The sequence below is a fragment of the Salvelinus sp. IW2-2015 genome, linkage group LG20 (assembly GCF_002910315.2).
Source record: "Salvelinus sp. IW2-2015 linkage group LG20, ASM291031v2, whole genome shotgun sequence".
NCBI classification, from domain to species: domain Eukaryota; kingdom Metazoa; phylum Chordata; class Actinopteri; order Salmoniformes; family Salmonidae; genus Salvelinus; species Salvelinus sp. IW2-2015.
The window spans coordinates 36,631,901-36,654,749 of NC_036860.1; the positions used below are offsets into that span (position 1 = coordinate 36,631,901).

At 41.0% G+C, this 22,849-nt stretch overlaps 1 protein-coding gene across 2 annotated transcripts; it reads right to left on the reverse strand.

Annotated features, from left to right (window-relative positions):
• Positions 1-1,140: 1,140 nt before the first annotated feature.
• Positions 1,141-22,076, reverse strand: pora (P450 (cytochrome) oxidoreductase a). 2 transcript variants are annotated; one of them, XM_024012687.2, is made up of 16 exons: positions 21,994-22,076; positions 16,719-16,963; positions 13,607-13,655; positions 13,288-13,416; positions 12,902-13,051; positions 10,696-10,820; positions 10,469-10,558; positions 9,710-9,808; positions 7,746-7,862; positions 7,376-7,494; positions 6,885-7,066; positions 6,570-6,719; positions 6,089-6,359; positions 5,686-5,831; positions 3,644-3,729; positions 1,141-3,528 (listed from the first exon to the last, which is right to left on the reverse strand). In XM_024012687.2, exons 2-16 carry the CDS (start codon positions 16,904-16,906, stop codon positions 3,384-3,386), a joined length of 2,046 nt encoding a protein of 681 aa, XP_023868455.1. In that variant the 5' UTR covers positions 16,907-16,963; positions 21,994-22,076; the 3' UTR covers positions 1,141-3,383. The 2 variants fall into 2 exon arrangements, with proteins under 2 accessions (XP_023868455.1, XP_023868457.1); XM_024012689.2 differs by lacking the exons at positions 16,719-16,963; positions 21,994-22,076 and adding an exon at positions 14,416-16,087.
• Between the last annotated feature and the right edge of the window lie 773 nt (positions 22,077-22,849).

Genomic DNA, 22,849 nt, shown 5'->3' on the forward strand with positions numbered 1-22,849 from the left:
AACACAGCTGCAGCCACAGTAAGGTCACGGACAGTACACCAGTCATTGGCAGACATCTGCTCTCAAACCAGCAGTCACTGGCTCAGTGGCTCAACTCTAACATCTCACTTCTCTCCAGTCTGTCTGTCAGTGCCCCCCAGAGTTTCACAGCAAACATGCCCGAGTCTGTGATGTGGTTCACCAGGGGCACCGGTGTCTTCATTGACAGATTGATGATATGAAAACTCATTGAATGACAGAGCTCTCTCATTTGTTATACTTGAAATGTAATATAACTTGGACATGGGGTTTGAGGCAGAACTTAAAAGGTACACGGTTTCTTCACTGATGATTTTGGTTTGAAGAGTCAGACTCTGAATGTTCAAGGTTAAATCAATGGAAGAAGGTTTTGATTGTCAGTTGAGTGTAAGACCACTCCTTTTGGCCTGTACTTTGTGTTGTTCTACACATACGGTAAACACATCTCTTGGTACTCTTGATTTATACAACCTTGATAAATCAGACAATTTATATTACACTGTATTCTGTTTTTCTTTCCTTAACTACTTACAGCAATGAAATGAAATAGCATCCACTCACCAGTAAATTAGATCCATTACATGCAGTTTGTTGGGCAATGCATCATTCAACATTATTGTAAATTCTGGAGCAGGAAGCAGTGGTTGAGGTTATCAAGAGTGTGGGTTACAAGGACAGATTATGATGTAATCTTTAGAAAATTAGGTAGTTGGGCCTCCCGAGTGGCACAGCGGTCTAAGGCACTGCRTCGCWGTGCTTGAGGCGTCACTACAGACCCGGGTTTGATCTCAGGCTGTGTCACAGCCGGCCGTGACTCCCATGAGGCGGCGCACAATTGGCCCCACTGACTTCGGTCACCAGCTGGACGGTGTTACCACCAACACATTGGTGCGGCTTCCGGGTTAAGCRAGCAGTGTGTCAAGAAGCAGTGCGGCTTAGCAGGGTCCTGTTCGGAGGACTCATGGCTCTCGACCTTTGCCTCTCCCGAGTCCATAGGGGAGTTGCAGTGATGGGACAAGACTAACTACAAATTGAATATCACGAAAATCTATTTAAAAAAATAAAATAAAATCAGTTGTTGTGCACAGTAAAGAATAGCCATAAATGACAACCAAGACTCAGTATAGCAAATCAATGATTATTATTTCTTTACAAAATGCATGTTTAAGTTATACTGTTTATATACAAATAGCTATTTTGCATAAACAACTGGATCAAGTGGTAAAAGTCATGTAACAGGTCATGATGGAACACGTTATTCGATATCAGTAATGCAAGAGAAAAAGTTCAAAGGCACACAAATGAAAACATGAACCCTGCCATATCACTACAATAGTTTAGGGGTTTCTCTATTAAAAGAAACACCAAAAGGACTGCTGAACATCACCCTTATATCATCCACTTCATTCCATTTCATACAGTTGATGTTCAGCAGAACCTCAAGTTGAAGTAAATATTTTGTATTAGACCAACGATCAGCATAGAAAAATAAAACCTAGATAAAATACCTACTGAGTRTACAAAACATTAGGAACGTCTGCTCTTTCCATGACATAGCTTTCACCTGGATTCACCAGGTCTGTCCATGATCCCTTATTGATGTCACTTGTTAAATACACTTCAAAATCAATGTAGATGAAGGGGAGGAGACACGTTAAAGAAGGATTTTTAAGTCTTGCTACAATTGAGACACGGATTRTTTGTGTGCCATTTAGAGGGTAAATGGGGTAGACAAAAGATGTGTGCCTTTACATGGGATATGGTAGTATGTGCCAGGTGTACCAGTTTGACTGTGTCAAGAACTGCAACGTTTCTGGGGTTTTCACACTCAACAGTTTCCCCATTTGTATCAAGAATGATCCACCACCCAAAAGACATCCAGACAACTTAACAACTGTGGGAAGCATTGGAGTCAACATGGGCCAGCATCCCTGTGTGGAATGCTTTTGACACCTTGTTGAGTCCATGCCCCGACGAATTGGGGCTGTTCTGAAGGCAMAAGGGGGCGGGGGGAACTCAATATTAGGAAGGTTTTCCTAATGTTTTGTACAATCAGTGTATACTGTACACATCCCAGAATTAGTGATATCAGAACACACATAAATGACAGTTAATAGACGTATTCATGTTGTACTGAAAGTGGACATACAACCAACACATATTGCATTGCCTAAATGCTGTGGTAGTGTCCATCTAAACGTAACTAGTTGGCACTAAGCCTTACAGTCAGAGAGCGTGAGAAAAAAAAACACCTGGACACTTTTACAGTTGACCACCACTTAATCTAAGACCTATTCTTGAATGAACCGATGAAGAAAAAGGCTCAATTGCTAAATAGTTACTGCAATTTAAATGTACAAATTTAACAGTACATGGTACAACATGAATACGCTACAAGTTTACACAACCTTCCTAGAGCATCTGAATTTGTAAATACATTTACAGATGGAAAATATAGAATGCTTTCAATGCCTTACATTTGAAATGAGTTAATATACAAGAARAAAAAAAMSSYTKKKGGGGATCTTCACAGCATGACAAACGTCGCAATATTTAATTTCATAATCACTTCTGTTTTCACCTAGTTTCACTTACAAAAACAATGTGTAACATTTAATGGACAGTAACAGTCAAAAGTTTGAACACACCTACTCATTCCAGGGTTTTTCTTTATTTTTACTATTTTCTACATTGTAGAATAAGACTGAAGACATCAAAACTATGAATAACACATACGGAATCACGTAGTAACCAAAAAAGTATTATTAAAGATTATTCTTTAACACTGTTTTGGTTACTACTTGATTCCATATGTGTTATTTCATAGTTTTGATGTCTTCACTATTATTCTACAATGTAGAAAATATTTAAAATAAAGAAAAACCCTTGAATGAGGAGGTGTGTTCAAACCTTTGACTGGTACTGTATATTATCTCCAAYTTTTCTAATCTGATGGGAAACAATGAAGGTCTGCCTGCACTCTTAATAAAAAAAGTATTGATTTATTCCAAAATAGAGATGTCCCCCCCCATAACCTTAAAGGAGAATGTAGACCAAATCTACATGAAAGGCCTGGGGGTTAGGGGTCAAGTTAGAGTATGAGCCAATTCCCAAACAATCCTAAATTAACAGCACTACTTCTCAGTACGAGTCCCCACAAAAGGCTTTCAGTAAGATTACAAACAAAAACAATAATAAAGGACAACAAACATTCAGACATACGTCTTTCCATTTCGAGATTAGGTGCTGACGTGTTACCTCCAAAAACTGTTTAAAAAGGTGTTTACCGTTACCCCTCACCCAAATGAAATAGGTTAACATCTAGGGGGTTGTGAGGGTGTCCTGGCAAGTAAGCTTCATCTTCTTTAGCTCCACACATCCAGAGAGTAGCGTCCCTTGGTCATCAGCTTCTTGATGTAGGCCACAGCCTGTGTGTGTGTGAGGCCTCCGACCTCTTCAGCTATGTCATAGAAGGTGTTCTGCACGTCCCGCGCCATGTTCCGAGCATCCCTAGGCAAGGACAAGTGGCAGCCATATTTACAGAGGGCACACGATGATGGATTTTCCCTTTCAGAAAACCCTCTAAAAGCGTGTACATATGCAGGTGGTCTGAATTGGTTCTTACCCGCAAATGTAGAGGTGAGCATTGTCAATATGGATCAGCTTCCACAGATGTTCTTTGTTCTTCTTCAGGAGATGCTGTACGTACACCTGAGCATGGAAAATCAAACAATTATGAACTATTCATTTGAATAATTTAACTGCTACAAAATACGTTCTCTTGAAGTCTGCAGGTTCTCAAGGCAATACGAATTATAATACACAATTATATTAAAATTATATTAAAAATTATATTAGAATTATAGGCACTGGCAGTATCAAATATTGGACCTTATCAAAGTCATAGATACACTCCTCTACGTATTTATTTGGACAGGGAAGCTAAAACTTTTAATTTGGCTCTATACTCAAGCATTTTGGATTTGAGATCAAATGTTTCATATGAGGCGACAGTACAGAATGTCACCTTTTATTTGAGGGTATTTTCATACATATCTGTTTTACTATTTAGAAATGGAAGCACKTTRTGTATCTAGTCCCCCCCATTTCAAGGTGTCATAAGTATTTGGACTCACTTGTGTATTAAAAGTAGTTAAAAGTGTAGTATTTGGTCCCATATTCCTAGCATGCAATGACTACATCAAGCTTGTGACTACAAACTTGTTGGATGCATTTGCAGTTTGTTTTGGTTGTGTTTCAGATTATGATGTGCCCAATAGAAAATAATGGTAAATAATGTATTGTCATTTTGGAGTCACTTTTATTGTAAATAAGAATAGAATATGTTTCTGAACATTAATTTCGAAGTGTATACTGRAAAAAAATATAACATGCAAAAATTTCAAAGATTTGACTGAGTTACAGTTCATATAAGGAATTCAGTCAATTTAAATAAATTCATTAGGCCCTAACCTATGGATTTCACATGACTGGGCAGGGGTGCAGCCATGGGCATAGGCCCACCCACTTGGCAGCCAGGCCCAGCCAAACAGAGTTTTTCCCCGCAAAAGGGCTTTAATAGAGACAGATATACTCCTCAGCACCCCCCACCCCCCTGAAGACGATCCTGTAGGTGAAGAAGCCGGATGTGGAGGTCCTGGGCTGGGGTGGTTACACGTGGTTTGCGGTTGTGAGGCTGGTTTGACGTACTGTGATATTCTCTGAAATGACGGGGCAGCTTATGGTAGAGAAATTAACATTTAACTCTGGCAACAGCTCTGGTGGACATTCGTGCAGTCAGCATGCCTATATGCCTAAAAACAAGGCATTGCGTCGTGTGAAAACGGCAAATTTTAAAGTGGCCTTTTATTGTCCCCAGCACAAGGTGCACCTGTGTAATGATCATGCTGTTTAATCTTTGGGCTCGACGTGCCTCAAGCGACCCACCTCGACAACATCCGGTGAAATTGCAGAGCGCCAAATTAAAATTACAGAAATCCTAATATTAAACATTCATGAAAATACAAGTGTCATACACAAAAACAAAAATAGAAATTAATTATAAATAATGTATTGCCATTTTGGAGTCACTTTTATTGTAAATTTAAGAAGATAAGTTTAACACTTCTACATTCATGTGGATGCTACCATGATTATGGATAATCATGAATGAATAATGATGAGTGAGAAAGTTAGAGGCATAAATATCATAACCCCCCAAAATGCTAACCTCCCCTGTTATTGGTAATGGTGAGAGGTTTTGGGGGTATGACCTTTGTCTCAGTCATCATTATTCACAATTAACATATACACATTCATGCCACACACACATCCCAACTGCTGCTAACAGACTCGTATTATGATTGCTAAATACTGCACAATTGAAACACTTGCCCCCCAATCCCCTCTTCCCCAAAACACGTGTACATATTGAACTATAAATTGTGCCTTCCTGTAGCCATTGACTTTATGTTCGTATTCTCATTTTTTATTATTTCAAATTGTTGTTGCATTGTCGAGAAGGAAACTACAAGTAAGCATTTCATTGGATGCTGTATACCATGTGTATCCTGTACATACGACTAATAAAATGTCAAACTTGGTAGTATAGCTAGACACACGAACTCTCACATAGTGAGGAGCTGACAGAGAGGTTTGGTGTGTTACCTTCCCCTCTTGGTCTCTGGAAAAGGCCACGTTGAGCTGAGTCAGCACGCCCGCCTTCTCAAACTCCTCCAGTTCCTGCTGGTACAGGAAGTCCTCGTTTCTGCGGCGACAGCCGAAGTACAGTATCGTCTCGCCGACATCCTTCCCTGATAGCGAAACACAACACATATTGGATGTGAAGCTGGGTCACACTCACCCTATTTTTCTTTTCCCTCCCTTATGCAAAAAAATACAAAACATACTTGTGGCAACAAACTCAGGTGAACCTAATTTATTGTAGAGTAATGGAGACTTGCTTGATGTGAACTCCATCTATGCACTAGGCAAACACTGTTYGGTTTTAATAATCAGCAAAACCACAGACTTAGATGCCAGATGAGGACCAGGCCTTCTTGCTCCGTACCCTGCTCCTTCATCCAGCCTCTCTCCTGGAGGAAGCCCATGAAGGGGGCGATGCCCGTGCCGGGCCCGATCATCACCACCGGGTTGCTGGCCTTGAAGGGAAGCCGGAACTGGGACTTGCGGACGTACATGGGCACAGTGGCCTTGTGGCCGTTGTCCGTCACCACAACCTTGTTCTTCAGCCAGTTGGTGGCCACACCCTTGAAGGTCCGCCCTGTGCTGGTCTGGAACTCCACCACCACCGCACAGATGCTCACCATGGTGGGATACACCTGACAAGACAATACACMGTTTTAAAGTAAACAAATAAAAAACGAAATAAAAGAAACTGAAAAAGTGGGAACTGAACTGGCAACCGGAGGTCTGCTGGTCTCTGATCCCAGGTACATGTCCTTAACCCTTAAAATGCTMTCCATCCAGGGGTGCTGCTGTTTCTCACAAGATGGACAAAGTATTTTTACTATTCTAATAGTGGGTCTCACCTTGCCGGAGGAGGCGATGGAGTAGTAGCGAGCCTGTAGGCGGGGCAGCAGCTCACACAGGTGGTCTATGGTAGGGTGGAGGGACGGCATGTCCTCCAACACAGCCAGGATGTTCCTCTGAGCATCCAGCACCCAGCTCTGGTACAGACCCTGGCAAAGAGACACAGACAGACTAAGACTTACTCTCCATTGATACAGATAATTTACAGCCATTCAAACGCATTGACAGCATGCATTTCTGGGCGGGCAGTAGAATGTCAGTCAGTCAGCTAGCGGTGAAGGGTCAGAGGTTCGAGGTCTGTCAGGGGTGCCAACCTTGCCCTCGGGGGAGGCGGAGGCCATCTTGCGCAGGGTGTCCTGGTCCTTGGGGTCGGTGGCATACTGGGCCAGCTCAAACAGTACGTTGGTGCGAGGGGGGTTGGTGATGTCCAGGTAGTGGGTCAGAGCTGTGCGGTATGTGGTCGGACACGGGAACGGGTGCTTCTTATTGGACTCCTCTAAAAGACACAGAGGAACAATCTGATCAGTATCATCGTTTAATGTTCAAGTTCCATTTATTTAGAGGCCACGGTATACATTTTCAATGTTAACGGTAGACTATATGATTTAGTTGACTATGTGTGCAGCAATATCTTCTCAACCTCTAGATTACTGTACAGTGAGTGAATAGCCATGAGGATAACATCATGTGCATTTCATTGCAACCAAATAGTACGGAAAAAGCCTATGGAAAACTGCTCCAATGTAAATACACAGACACAAAGCAGCTGAAATCATATATCCCTGAGCCATGATTTACAACTGACCGTCGAGGTTGTTGAGAGAGATAACAGTGTCCAGGTCGGCATCCAGGATTTGGCCTATTCTGTTCACTATTGACACGTCATTAACGGGGTAAACAGCAACGTGGTCTCCAGAGTCATATCTACAGGKGGGGAGACAGGGGGAGGTGGATGAACAAGACTTCCCAATGTCTTTATCTAACACGCAAATGTCATTACATATAGAACATATTTACATGCTTGTTGCCAGTGTGTGAAAATAAATAAATAAATGATTATCCAACTCGACACTTATTGGCAGACAGAAGAAATGCAGTAGACATTGGAAGGCAGAAGTGTATGATATTCTAAGGCACAAGACTTTTAATATTACATATTAAAGCAGAGCAGCTACCTGATTTTGGAGCCTGAGATGTCCAGCTCTAGATGCATCAGATGGCGGTCGCCGGCTTGGTTCAGCTGGCGGTTGACAGCCACTGTGGCCAAGTAGGGGTTCTTCGCATCAAAAGGCCTGCAATGACAGATATACTGGAGTTATCACAAAGCCATTTCAGACAATTGGTGCTAATGTTGTAAAATTGGTTTGTCGAAGGTTCCAATAAATAACTGACATCCCAATACATTTGAGARAAGATTTCTAATATTAAAACTTCTTATGGCTGCAATCCCGGTAACGGGATGATATGACAACAGCCAGTCAAAGTGCAGGGCGCCAAATTCAAAACAACAGAAATCTCATAATTAAAATTCCTCAGACATACATGTGTYTTATACCATTTTAAAGGTAATCTTGTTGTTAATCCCACCAAAGTGTCCAATTTCAAATCTTCTTTTCAGCGAAAGCACTACAAACGATTATGTTAGGTCACACCAAACCACAATAAGCACAGCCATTTTTCCAGCGAAAGATAGCAGTCACAAAAAGCACAAGTAGAGATAAAACTGTCTCTTATACACATCTAGATGTGTATAAGAGACAGGTTTACTCTGGGCACCTTTCATCCAAGCTACTCAATACTGCCCCTGCAGCCATAAGAAGTTAAGAACTTTTCTTTTTACTGATCTGAGAAGACAGGTGAAAGCCTGTCTCTTATACACATCTAGATGTGTATAAGAGACAGCCTTAATGCAACCGCTGTGTCAGATTTCAAAAAAACTTTACGGAAAAAGCAAACCATGCAATAATCTGAGACGGAGCTCAGAACAATAGTCAAATTAGCCGCCATGTTGGAGTCAACAGAAACCAGAAATTACATGATAAATATTCCCTTACCTTTGATGATCTTCATCAGAATGCACTCCCAGGAATCCAAGGTCCACAATAAATGCTTGATTTGTTCGATAATGTCCGTTATTTATGTCCAATTAGCTACTTTGGTTAGCGCGTTTGGTAAACAATTCCAAAGTCACGAAGCGCGTTCACTAAAACCTGACGAAATGTCCAAAAGTTCCGTAACAGTCAGTAGAAACATGTCAAACGATGTATTGAATCAATCTTTAGAATGTTGTTAAAATAAATCTTGAATAACGTTCCAACTGGAGAATTACATTGACTTCAGATGAGCGATGGAACGGAGCTGCCTCTCAAGTGAACGCGCGTGGTCAAAGAATGTTCACCTCATGGCAGTGGTGACTAATTCTCCTCTCATTCGGCTCCCCTTCACAGTAGAGTCATCAGACAAAGTTCTACAGACTGTTGACATCTAGTGGAAGCCGTAGGAAGTGAATACTCATTCATATCTCGCTGTGATTTCAATGGGATCTTGGTTGAAACTCGACCAGCCTCAGAATTTCCACTTCCTATTTGGATTTTTTCTCAGGTTTTTGCCTGCCATATGAGTTCTGTTATACTCACAGACATAATTCAAACMGTTTTAGAAACTTCAGAGTGTTTTCTATCCAATACTAATGATAATATGCATATATTTGTAACTGGGACTGAGGAGCAGGCCGTTTACTCTGGGCACCTTTCATCCAAGCTACTCAATACTGCCCCTGCAGCCATAAGAAGTTAAGAACTTTTCTTTTTACTGATCTGAGAAGACAGGTGAAAGCRCTAAGGCCTACACAGGGATTTAGTTTACACCTGTCTAGTTCTATCAAGGAAAAGAGATGAGGAGGCCACTTTGGACTATTGAGATGCACCCTAACAGCACCCAGACTTTGCTGTTGGACTTCTGACATTGGGGAGTAGGTGAGAATCAGGTCAGCGTCATGACAACAGTCATCCCTTTGTTGCCCTGAAAAACAACCATAATCTATTCATTCCATTAGCGATGACAACACATCTCTGTCATTACGCCTGATAGCTGAGCTGCCTACACCACTTCCTATGTGTGTGTGAAGCTGTCAACTCACGGTTTCTGGGTCTCAAAGCTCTTGAGGCGACCCATCTCCCCAGTGTACACCTTATTCATGTTGATGTCAGTTGGAACCACCAACTCGTACTGCCGGATGCTAAAGGAGAGGAAGAAACGGACAGGTGATTACTTCCTGCTCTGCATCCCGACCACTCATGAAGTCTAAAAATAACCCTCGTCAGTGCAGCTAAGGGCCGACATGGACAGCCATGCACGCTTCTAGTGGAGTTTGCTCTCTGTGATGCAAATGTGATGATGCATGGTAAAAATTGTCAGATGCCATAGGGAGTGAAAGGTCTTAAAGCACATGTAAAAATGATTTTCCTTGTTGATGGTCATTTAGGTTTGTTATTTGCAGATGAAGCTTTATAGTGTTTTTTCTGAGAACATGCAAACAATGCCAGGGGGTATCAATTATTTGATACATCCAGTATTTATAGCTGCTGATATTACCATGGAAAATAACCCTTGTTCTGCATTGAATTGGAATACAAAGTAAAACATTATGGGTCGGTTCCCCAGACACAGATTAAGTTTAGTCCTGGACTAAAAAGCGGTTTCAATGGAGAATGTTTTAGAATCCTGGACAAGGCTTAATCTGTGTCTGGGAAACCAGCCCTCTGTCTTTAAAAAATATATATAMAAATATATTCTCTATACAGGAAGTACATCTGCTCCTGAATCTCCATACTAAATATCTCTAGTTGACAACTAGTCTGACCAGGAGAGCGAGAGGGGGTAGCCAACTAGCTATTACCTGGTGTCATCTCCTGTGGCCTCCACCCCAAAGTGCTCACACACAGCAGGCCAGAACTGYTCCTTCCATGATACAAAGTCTTCCTCAAGGCTGGGGAAGAGGGTAAGACATACATAGAACAGTCATCACATGATATTTTAATAAGAGAAATACATACATATTTATGAATATGGATTCATTTATGGACATTGTAGCAATGTTTGCACTGTATTGAGTTCAGTACTCACTTGCCATCGTCGTCTCCCATTCCCAGGTCATAGATCCTCTTGCCACCCAGCTCTTCTAGTCTCTTGTCGGTATACTTTCCCATTGCATTGAAGTGCTCATATGTTTTATTCCCCAAGCCAAACACCTGCAGAGTTCAAAGGCAGATGCTATCAGCTATCACAGTAGATAAAAATGAATGACCTGCATATAAAATGTAAAGATTCCTCTACTTCTAGGGCCTATATCATGATGCAAACCTGAGTGCCTTCAGAAAGTATTCACACCCCTAGACTTGATCATTTTGTTGTGTTACAACCTGAATTTAAAATGGATTAAATTTAGATTTATGGTCACTGGCCTACACAGAATTYCACATAATGTCAAAGTGGAATTATGTTTTTATATWATTTTTTATACAAATTAATGAAAAATGAAAAGTTGAAATGTCTTGAGTCAATAAGTATTCAACCCCTTTGTTATGGCAAGCATAAATAAGTTCAGAAGTACACATTTGCTTAACAAGTCAAATATAAGTTGCGTGCAATAACAGTGTTTAACATGATTTTTTTTATGACTACCTCATCTCTGCACCCCACACAATACAACAGGCGTCGTTCCTAACTCAGTTGCCGGAGAAGAAGAAAACCGCTCAGGGATTTCACCATGAGGCCAATGGTGACTTTAAAACAGTTACAGAGTTTATTGGCTGTGATAGGAGAATACTGAGGATGGATCAACAACATTATAGTTACTGCACAATACTAACCATTGACAGAGTGAAAAGAAGGAAGCCTGTACAGAATAAAAATATTCCAAAACATTAATCATGTTTGCAATAAGGCACTAAAGTTAAACTGCAAAAAATGTGGCAAAGAAATTAACTTAAGACATGTCCTGAGTACAAAGCGTTATGTTTGGGCAAATCCAACACATCCCTGAGTACCACTCTTCATATTTTCAAGCATGGTTGTGGCTGCATCATGTTATGGGTATGCTTGTCATCAGCAAGGAATAGGGAGTTTATGATAAAAAATAAATGGAATAGRGCTAACACAGGCAAAATCCTAGAGGAAAACCTAGTTCTGTCTGCTTTCCAACAGAAACTGGGAGACAAATTCACCTTTCAGCAGGACAATAACCTAAAATACAAGGTCAAATATACACTGAAGTTGCATACCAAGACAACGTTGAATGTTCCCGAATGGCCTAGTTACAGTTTTAACTTAAAATTGTCCTCTAAATCTATGGCAAGACTTGAAAAAGGCTCTGGCAATGATCAACAACCAACTTGACAGAGCTTGAACAATTTTTAAAGAATAATGTGCAAATATTGTACAATCCAGGTGTGCAAAGCTTTTAGAGACTTACCCAGAAACACTCACAGCTGTAATCGCTGCCAAATGTTATTCTAACATGTATTGATTCAAGGGGTTGAATACCTATCTAATCAACATATGACTGTTTTATTTTTCATGATTTTTAAAATAAATGTTAGAATTCTTTTTCCAAATACAGAGTACTTTGTTAACCAAAACAATGACAATTAAATCCATATTAATAACAACAAAATGTGGAAAAGGGGTGTGAATACTTTCTGAAGACACTGTAAATGCAGTAATACATTATATCCTTACATATGTCTAAGCTGTACATTTACTTAATTACACCATTTGGATCAGATCTGTAATTGCAGTGGCTTTATATGGCTGAATGCACTACAAATGTTGAGAACAAGAAAACATGGATTTCCCACATAAAAAGCCACAACCACATCACAATGCTGTCTCAGGAGAGTCGCACAGCGAGACCCGGAGGAAGCCATGGTTAACATTGTTCAGTAGTGATGTCAATGAGAAAACATTTCAAAATTGAGACTCCCGACATCTCCAAGCCACAAACTGCCAGTGCTCTCCAGCTCCAGCCTTGAGGTTGGCCAGGCCTGGAGCTTTGTTTGGCAGGACCACATGTTTCCACTTGGTGAGTGAGTTTGGAGGGAAGTGGGGCAATGTAGCAAAGTGTGCATTCCACCAGTGCCTTTCGCATGGGAAAGCCTCACATACGGACATCTCAATCCCTACCTCTCCTTCAATGGGGAATGGGGATGCAATAAGAGTCATTCTGTGTGGATCCTGTCAAAGCTAAATGTGCTGCGCTGCACACCAATGTTGACGCTCAACCACCTTGATGCACCTACTACAGACCCATCTCGCTGAGCAAAATACCAACCGCGAAGTTGACTCCTTTCAGGTCCTCGTCRTTCTCCTGCATCCAGTCGTAAAAGTCCTGAGCGTTGTCTGTRGGATCCCCCTCCCCATAGGTGGCCATGCAGAACACAGCCAGGGAGTTGTCGATCTCCGCAAGACGAGGCAGCTCCGACTGAGGAGAGGAAGGAAGAAAAAGACATTGAAAATACACTAATTGCAAACGGGATTCGTTCACCAAACAGCTCTCAGGACACAACAATGCAGTCATTAGCTCTCTTAATGTTATACATTTAATAAATATCCAAACAAATATAAATATTCATCACCACAAAGCTGCTGGAGGTTACATGTGGTACGTAGAAGACTGAGACAATGTACACATAAAATCAGCCGGATTAAGACAAGTACCATGTCATATTCCTCGGGGTCAGCTGACATGCCTCTCATTCCGTAGCGCTGGGCGTCTTTGGCCAGTCGGCCGCAGAACTCCTCCGCCGTGCCCGTCTGAGAGCCGTAGAAAACCACCATGTTCCTGTTCTGGAGAGGCAGACGCATCATCAGTAATCATCCTAAATTATAGACAACTTTTTAAAGTTCCTTAGCTAGCCACCAAAACAAGTTAAGTGGCATATAGCCTACATATCCATTTACTAAATAAATAGACATCATTTTGTCTAAAATAATTTGTTTCTACTTATTACACAGCATTTAGCATGAAGCTACTGACCGTTTTCTTCATTTTTTCAATAAAGCTGGTTTCTCGCTGCGGAGTGACTCTGGAGGAAAAGACACAAAGCAGATGTTAAAAGGTAAACATTAGCATACCATGGTAACTTAATTAGTCCACTAAATGACTATTACACTGCCTCGAAAAGGAGAGACCATTTGAGAAGGCAGAAAATGTTCTTTACTCTGGCATTCCCATCCCCTTCTGACCCCCATGGGAGAGATTTGCGTATGGGTCACACCCAATCCCTTTACAAGTCATGTAAACGCAGCACAGAAATAGCTCAGTTGATCATTGGTAAAAACCTTGAACAAACACAGTAAATGCATGTGAAACTCACCGATGAAAATAACATGTCAATTGTCAATGAAACGTGTGCTCCTTAGCAAAGAACATAGGAGGTATCAAGAGGAAGTCAAGAAGTGACAAACGTTGCATGTGGTGACAGTATCTTAAATCAATTGTTAGGCTACATGTACTGCACACAGCCATAATTCAGACCACAGCCTTTTTGATGACAGGCTATCATAATCATTACAATCTGCAACATTGATTCTTATCTTTTAAATGATTTCCTTTCCTTTTGTTTAACATTGCTGGTTAAAAACGTTGGTAAGCAGCCTGGGAAGCTGAAAAGCAAATCAAGTCCAATCATTTGCCTTTCCCAACAGTAACACACATTTCCCTGAAGAGCATCAACATGATAGGCAGTGGATGGAGCACAGTAGAACAAGCGGTCTCAGATACACACACAGTGAGACCAAGAGAAAGAAACACAGAGAGAGAGAGAGAGAGAGAGAGAGACTGACCTGGCTGCCGCTGCCTGTCTCTCTTTGGGCAGAGAGAACACACATCCCATGGTTACAGGCAGTGTTCTCCAGCACCCCACAACACACTTGTCTGATCCACAATTGGACACAATCTGAAAAAGCACGTGAAGAAGAAGCCCATCAGGGCTGACTATCCGCTGGCCTCTCCAAAGTGCATTATGCGGGAGAGATTCTCAGTCTCTCACTGAACATACAGCCCCCCCCACGAACACCCCACCCGAGCGCACTCTCTCTCTGTGGTGGAATCAAAACACACAGGCAGCCATGGCTGTTATTCAGCCGCAGCAGCCTCTCACTGGTTGGCCAGGCAACTCCAGGGCTTGTGTTCTGCTCAGAGCAGCAGTCAGACGCGGATGGACGTGTTGCTGTTACCCGCTCTCACCACTACTCAACACAGACACTACCGACATCTGGCAGCAAGGCTGGGAAGACAACGACAATATAGCATGACATTTCCCTTAAAAGCCTTTCAAGCAGAGCAGCCGGCGAAATACACATAAACGTTAACAAAATTATTTAAAAAACAGACATGCCCCTGCGCACGCACACACATCAACACTGACATACACATCCATTCACTACATCCCTCCTCTTTTCCTATACAATCTGTAGGGACTACACTACCCGAGTCACCCTGGCAACTATTAACAGCGTAAATGTGTATTTCTTTCTTTTTAAAAGAGAGACGAGGCAAGGCAGAGCTGAATAAAGCACATTTCAAACCCCTGAGCCGAGGGAGTGTGTCACAATGGTTACCTAATCTATCATAAAAGGTTGCCATTTGTGACACGGCTTTGCTCCATTCATGCTCCCTCAAAGGCAAATTAGGGACGGCTTCCGCAGAAGAGAGGCTGAACAGAGAATACTGCTGGACTTTGGCCTCAACTTTCCACCTCGGAGAGCATTCAAAGAGAAAAAGCATCCACTGGGTCTTCTGGTGCGCTGGGGAAGTGTCCAAAATTGGCTGTGTAGAAGACTAAACACAAAAAGAGTGCACAAAGACAGGAGTATTCTCCAACAAAAAAGGATYACAGTGAAATGCGAGCCAGCTAAACACAAGGAAACTCCAAGGTAGTTCTCTCTTTTCCTGCACACCCCAAACCTCTTCCTGGAATTTTCATAGCTTCAGTTGTGGGCCATTTCCTCCTCCTGCATATTTCTTTCAATGAGGTTTGGTGGTGCGGAGGGGAGCCAGGGGATCTCGCAGGGAGAGAGAGAGGTCCAGTAATTAATTACCAGTATGTTTGAGGTCCTTCTCTTAACACTGTTCCCATTCAGAAAGAGAGAGCCATGTTTATGGTTAACATTTCCAGCAATTAAAACCTCTTTCACTTCCATTGTTTGGGGGGTGCAGAGCTGGCATTTTCCCTGTGGGGGGAATTGATCCAAGTGACGCCAACAAAGGAACATAGGCAACTGTTACTGATTAAGCCCCATGCCAAGTTCCTGCCAGCAGCCAAGTGGATACAATGAAACAACAAGGTTCTCAGTAACATTGGTGTGAGATGTTTCAAGCATCTATTCAACAGATGACCGCATGTATAGACCTAATCCAGAAAGTTACAAGGAATAATAGGTGAGAAAACAATTAAAACCACTAYAATTGCTACAGTACCTTTCTGCATGTGGCCTGGGCGATGCAGCCTAGTCTCCAGGGTATGTTAAAAAATAAGCTACACAGTCACCGAAACCACTTCCAATTATTATCCTTTTGAATAAACAACAAATGTAAACTAATGTGACCATGCACATTCCCCCAGTTAGGCCTACATGAAGTCAACACATTCAAATGCTGGAACCCCTGCCCAGGCCAACCACAGTGTGGTCTAAAGYAACACATGCACAAGCACACTGCCAATCCCTGCTTCCCACTCAGCTCCAAGTTCCAGGGCAAGAAAATACAAATGACTTTTGGTCACCAGGGGATGACAAAACAGGAGTGTTCTGATTTAACCTTCCTGGGCTAATAAGGGGAAAATATGAGCAAATACACACTAATGTTGAATCATTCTTGTTTAAATAAATGAACAGCTAAGCACACAACAATCTTCAAAGATCGTCAGCACTATCTCACTTCTGACACCAATATAGAGGATACCGACAATGCAACGTCCCCTGCTGGTCCCGAACATGGTGTCTCCCAGCCCGTAGGCAAACTTACTATCACTGTTCCAATAGGATAAACTGCCTTGGGATTTTACAAATGTTAATGTAATGAGCCTACCTAGGCAAGGGCCGTATCAAAATATCAAATGATAGAATATTGGTGGAAAAACACTTACACAGGGGTGAGCCTCTTGAACTCTGGGACGGTGTCCTCAGTCTTCTTGCGAGAAAGGAACCAGTAGATGAGTAGGCCAACAATGAGAGAAAAAAGGAATATGTCCAAGTTAGTGAAGAGAGGTTCCTCCTCCACAGGGGCCACGTCAGGGCCTTCCGGGGCTACACGCTCTACCTCCATGTCCTCCATGGGGCCACTCGCTGTCTGACAGGTCAACACCGGCTGCAGCCAGGGCAGAGAGAGGACCTGAAGAAATTACAGTTCGTTTTTTTAATGTTTTTTTTTCTTCACGAAAACACATATACTTTACATACATTACATTTACACTACCAGTGAAAAATTCACACCTGCTCATTGTAGGGTTTTTCTTTATTTTTACATTGTAGAATAATAGTGAAGACATCAAAACTATGAAATAACACATATGGAATCATGTAGTAACCAAAAAAGTGTTAAACAAATTAAAATGTTATATATTTGAGATTCTTCAAAGTAGCCACCCTTTGCCTTGATGACAGCTTTGCACACTTGGCATTCTCTCAACCAGCTTCCTGAAGTAGTCACCTGGAATGCATTTCAATTAACAGGTGTGCCTTGTTAAAAGTTAATTTGTGGAATTTCTTTCCTTCTTAACTTCACTAGGGTAGGGGGCAGCATTCGGAATTTTGGATGAAAGCAGCCCAAATTAAACTGCCTGCTTCTCGGGTCCAGAAGATATGATATGATAACTGGTAGATTTGGATAGAAAACACTCTAAAGTTTCCAAAACTTGTTAAATAGTGTCTGTGTATAACAGAACTGATTTGGCAGGCGAAAACCTGAGAAAATCCATAAGGAAGTAGTTTTTTTGTTTGGTTTTGTAGTTTTGTATTCAATGCCATTACAGTATCCATTGACTTAGGACTCAAATTGCAGTTTCTATGCCTTCCACTAGATGTCAACAGTCTTTAGAAATTGTTTCAGGCTTGTATTCTGAAAAATGACGAAGTAAGAGCAGTCGGAATGAGTGGACCCTAAAGTGTCACAGAGCTTTTTCATGCGTGTTTACCTTTTAAATTGACGACGTTATTGTCCGGTTGAAATATTGATTATTTAGGCTAAAAACAACCTGAGGTTTGAATATAAAATCGTTTGACATGTTTCTATGAACTTTACGGATACAATTAGGATTTTTTTGTCATCCTGTTTTGACTGCGTTTTAGCCTGTGGATTACTGAAGAAAACGCGCAAACAAAACTGAGGTTTTTTGGATATAAAGAGACTTTATCGAACAAAAGGAACATTTATTGAGTAAATGAATGTCTGCTGAGTGCAACCATATGAAGATCATCAAAGGTAAGGGATTAATTTTATCTCTATTTCTGACATGTGTAACTGTTCTACTTGGCTGGCTACTTTTGCCCTAATGATTTGTCTAGTGGGCTATGTTCTCAAATAATCGTAAGGTATGCTTTCGCTGTAAAGCATTTTTTAAATCTGACACCGTGGTTGGATTCACAAGAAAATCTTTAGACCTATGCAAAATATGTTCTGTTTTCTGAATTTTTATAATGAGTATTTCTGTATTTGAATTTGGCGCCCAGCAGTTTCACTGGCTGTTGAAGAGGTGGGACGCTACCGTCTCACGTGCCCAAGAGAGGTTAATGTGTTTGAGCCAATCAGTTGTGTTGTGACAAGGTAGGGTGGTATACAGAAGACAGCCCTATTTGGTAAAAGACCAAGTCCATATTATGGCAAGAACAGCTCAAATAAGCAAAGAGAAACRACAGTCCATCATTACTTTAACCTGTCTAGGAACCCTACCGGAACCCCTCGCCAACAGCCAATGAAATTGCAGGGCGCCAAATACAAATCAACAGAAATCTCATAAATCAAATTTCTCAAAAATACAAGTATTAGGCACCATTTTAAAGATAGAATTCTCGTTAATCCAGCCACAGTGTCTGATTTMAAAAATGCTTTACAGCAAAAGCTCCACAAACGATTATGTTAGGTCACCACCAAGTCACAGAAAAACCCAGCCATTTTTCCTGCCAAAGAGAGGAGTCGCAAAAAGCACAAATAGAGATAAAATGAATCACTAACCTTTGATGATCTTCATAGAACTTCATGTTACACAATACATGTATGTTTTGTTCATATTTATATCCAGAAATCTCATTTTACATTGGTGTGTTATGTTCAGTAGTTCAAAAACATGCTATGATTTTGCAGAGAGCCACATGAATTCACAGAAATACTCATTATAAATGTTGATGAAAATTCAAGTGTATTGCATGGAACTTTAGATACACTTCTCCTTAATGCWACTGCTGTGTCAGATTTCAAAAAAACTTTACGGAAAAAGCATAATCTGAGAACGGCGCTCAGAGCCCAAACCAGCCAAAAGAAATATCTGCCATGTTGCGCAGTCAACATTAGTCATAATAGTATTATAAATATTCACTTACCTTTGATGATCTTCATCAGAATGCACTCCCAGGAATCGCAGTTCCACAATAAATGTGTGTTTTCTTTGATAATGTCCATCATTTATGTCCATTTATGTCAAAATAGCTTCTTTTGTTAGGGCGTTTGGTAAACAAATCCAAAAGCACGATCAGGTCCAGTCGGACGAAAATTTCTAAAAGTTATATTACAGGTCGAAGAAACTTGTCAAACTAAGTATAGAATCAATCTTTAGGATGTTTTTATCATAAATGTTCAATAATGTTCCAACCGGAGAATTCCATTGTCTGTAGAAAAGCAATGGAACGAGAGCTACCTTTCATGTGAAATGCACGTGACTGAGAACGAGGCTGCTGGCAGACTCCTTAGTCAAACAGCTTCCATCTGGCCCCCCTTCACAGGAGAAACCTGAAACAACGTTCTAAAGACTGTTGACATCTAGTGGAATAATCTAGTGCCTTAGGAAGTGCAACATAACCCATATCCCAGTGTGAATTCGATAGGCTGAGTTCAAAAACTACAAACCTCAGATTTCCCACTTCCTGTTTGGATTTTTTCTCTGGTTTTTGCCTGCCATATGAGTTCTGTTATACTCACAGACATCATTCAAACAGTTTTAGAAACTTCAGAGTGTTTTCTATCCAATACTAATAATAATATGCATATATTAGCATCTGGGACTGAGTAGGAGGCAGTTCACTCTGGGCACGCTATTCATCCAAAAGTGAAAATGCTGCCCCCTATCTCAAAGAAGTTAAGACACGAAGGTCAGCCAATCCAAAACATTTCAAGAACTTTGAAAGTTTCTTCAAGTGCAGTCGCAAAAACCATCACGCGCTATGAAACTGACTCATGAGGACCGCCACAGGAAAGGAAGACACAGAGTTACCTCTGCTGCAGAGGTTAAGTTCATTAGAGTTACCAGCCTCAGAAATTGCAGCCCAAATAAATGCTTCCCAGAGTTCCAGTAACAGACACATCTCAACATCAACTATTCAGAGACTGTGTGCATTAGGCCTTCATGGTCGAATTGCTACAAAGAAACCACTAGTAAAGGACACCAATAATAAGAAGAGACTTGCTTGGGCCAAGAAACACAYGCAATGGACATTAGACCAGTGGAAATATGTCCTTTGGTCTGATGAGTCCAAATTTGTTATTTTTGGTTCCAACTGCCGTGTCTTTGAGACACCGAGTAGGTGGACGGATGATCTCCGCATGTGTGGTTCCCACAGTGAAGCATGGAGGAGGTGCGATGGTGCTTGCTGGTGACACTSTTGGTGATTTATTTAGAATTCAAGGCACACTTAACCAGCATGGCTACAACAGCATTCTGCAGTGATAGGCCATCCCATCTGGTTTGCGCTTAGTGGGAATATAATTTGTTCTTCAATGGGACAATGACCGAAAACACACCTCCAGGCTGTGTAAGGGCTTTTTGTTCAAGGAGAGTGATGGAGTGCTGCATTAGATTACCTGGCCTTCACAATCACCAGACCTCAACCCAATTGAGATGGTTTGGGATGAGTTGGACCACAGATTGAAGGACAAGTAACAAACAAGTGCTCAGCATATGTGGGAACTCCTTCAAGAGTGTTGGAACAGCATTTCTCATGCAGCTGGTTGAGAGTATGCCAAGAGTGTGTAAAGCTGTCATCAAGGCAAAGGGTGGCTACATTGAAGAATCTCAAATATATTTAGATTTGTTTAACACTTTTTTGGTTACTACATGATTCCATATATGTTATTTCATAGTTTTGATGTCTCACTATTATTATTTAACAGGTGACTTGACCTGGGCTATGTAGGGCACATTTAATCAGCAGGAGCATAGTTAGTGAAATTAACATTTCATAGCTGAGGTTCTGTCATGCAGAGATGAGTGACGACTGGGATTTTGCCGGCATTTCTCTCCATGGGTATGACAAAACGAATGGCAGAATGTTGTGCTCCAGACTCATRAAATTCTCAATTTTACCACAAGAGAGCATTCTAGCATAAAGACAAATGTGAGCAAAATGTACACATTGTTCTTTTGAACTACAGTCCATACATGCAGCATGCCATGGATAAAGATAACAACTGAAAGCTCGTCTCATAAACCTGGTACTTCCATTAAGTTCTGTCAGTTAAGTTCTGTCAGTTTTCTTAGGTGACTTCTGTTGCATGAATCACATTTGCCGTATTATAGCGTACAGTCTGTTGTTGTCTGGGGTCAATTCAATGAAAACAAATGCAATCTGACATTACTATTCAAAAAGTTAATTATTATTTCAATAATAGTTACAACTAATAAAAACTCATTGGTGCACACTTCAATACTGTACTGATAAAATACATTGGTTCCTACACTTCACTACTGTACTGATAAAATACATTGGTTCCTACACTTCCACAAATATCTGTGGTTGGTTGGAATCTCAATGGATAGTCGGCAAGATTGCGGCTACTTCCATGCACTTCATTAAGTGTGGCAGATACAATTTATATTGTCAAAAATTGGTCAGATAAGCAAAAAGAGACATGCTGCTATAATGTTCAATTTATCAATAAGATAGTTGACAAGTTTGAGTTGAATAATTCTGGCGTTCTCTTCCCCCATTTAGGTAACCCAAAAACCTTACAAAAGAGTGGAGCACAGTTGTGTAATCTGTTCAAAGCAGCTAACGTTAGCTAAATTTAGCCTAAAGGATCTTGTTATTTCTTGGCTATGTGTTGTCTGCTTGGAAGGCAACGTCAAATTCATAACGTTTAACCATATTTGAACATAGCATAACACTGCAGTACAATTCAATACTAATTTAAGTCTTAACAAAATTATTACTTACTTCAAACTGCTCCTGACTGTATCCAGCACAATATCGGAGTCAAATTGCTTCTACGTCATTATTGTGCGACCACGCGCCACGCCTCTCACGTGTCAGTGGTTTATGTACACTATGCTTTAAATAATAGAATCAGTTAAATGTGATACCACCATGACCCTGAAAGCTCCTAGAGCTCATTTTGATATCAGCCACCATATCAAATCATCATGAAGAACAATATCCATCCACAAAATAGTATCAGTCAAGAAGAAGAAAGTAATGCTGTCAACATATCCCTAACATACCAGTAGTAATGCAAGTTGCGGTCTCATAATGAGACATTTAGACAAAATGAACAAAGCACAGACTCAGCTAGTGGCTTATTAYTGCAGAGTGAGCTTTCTTGACACAGCTGAATATGTACACACAGTTTCGTGATTGTCAGTGCATGGCCTGTAATATCTCCGACCCATTCTCGTAATCTCACACACCATTAAATCTTGGGTGATGCTGAAAGTGACAAGCTGCATTTCTCAGAAGAACAATGTGTTTCAGAAATTAAACAAGAAACGAAAACACGTTTGATAAAAAGGTGCAACAGAAAAATGTACATGCTTTACAAGACAACTGTATAAAATAGACAAAAAGTACATTAGTATAAAACACCTTTGGCACATATTCTTTTGAATAAATAGTTGGGTTCGTAACAATGTCCAGTTATCTTTCTCTTCAAGTCTTATAGGCTCTTGGACGTGTCTTGGTTGTGGATGTACTTATGGTAGACCACACCAAGTGTGGTGGAAAAGTTCCCATGAAAAACACGCGGTAGGAGCAGCCACACATGAAAACCTGGAGGGTGGGGAGGACAGGTTAGGAA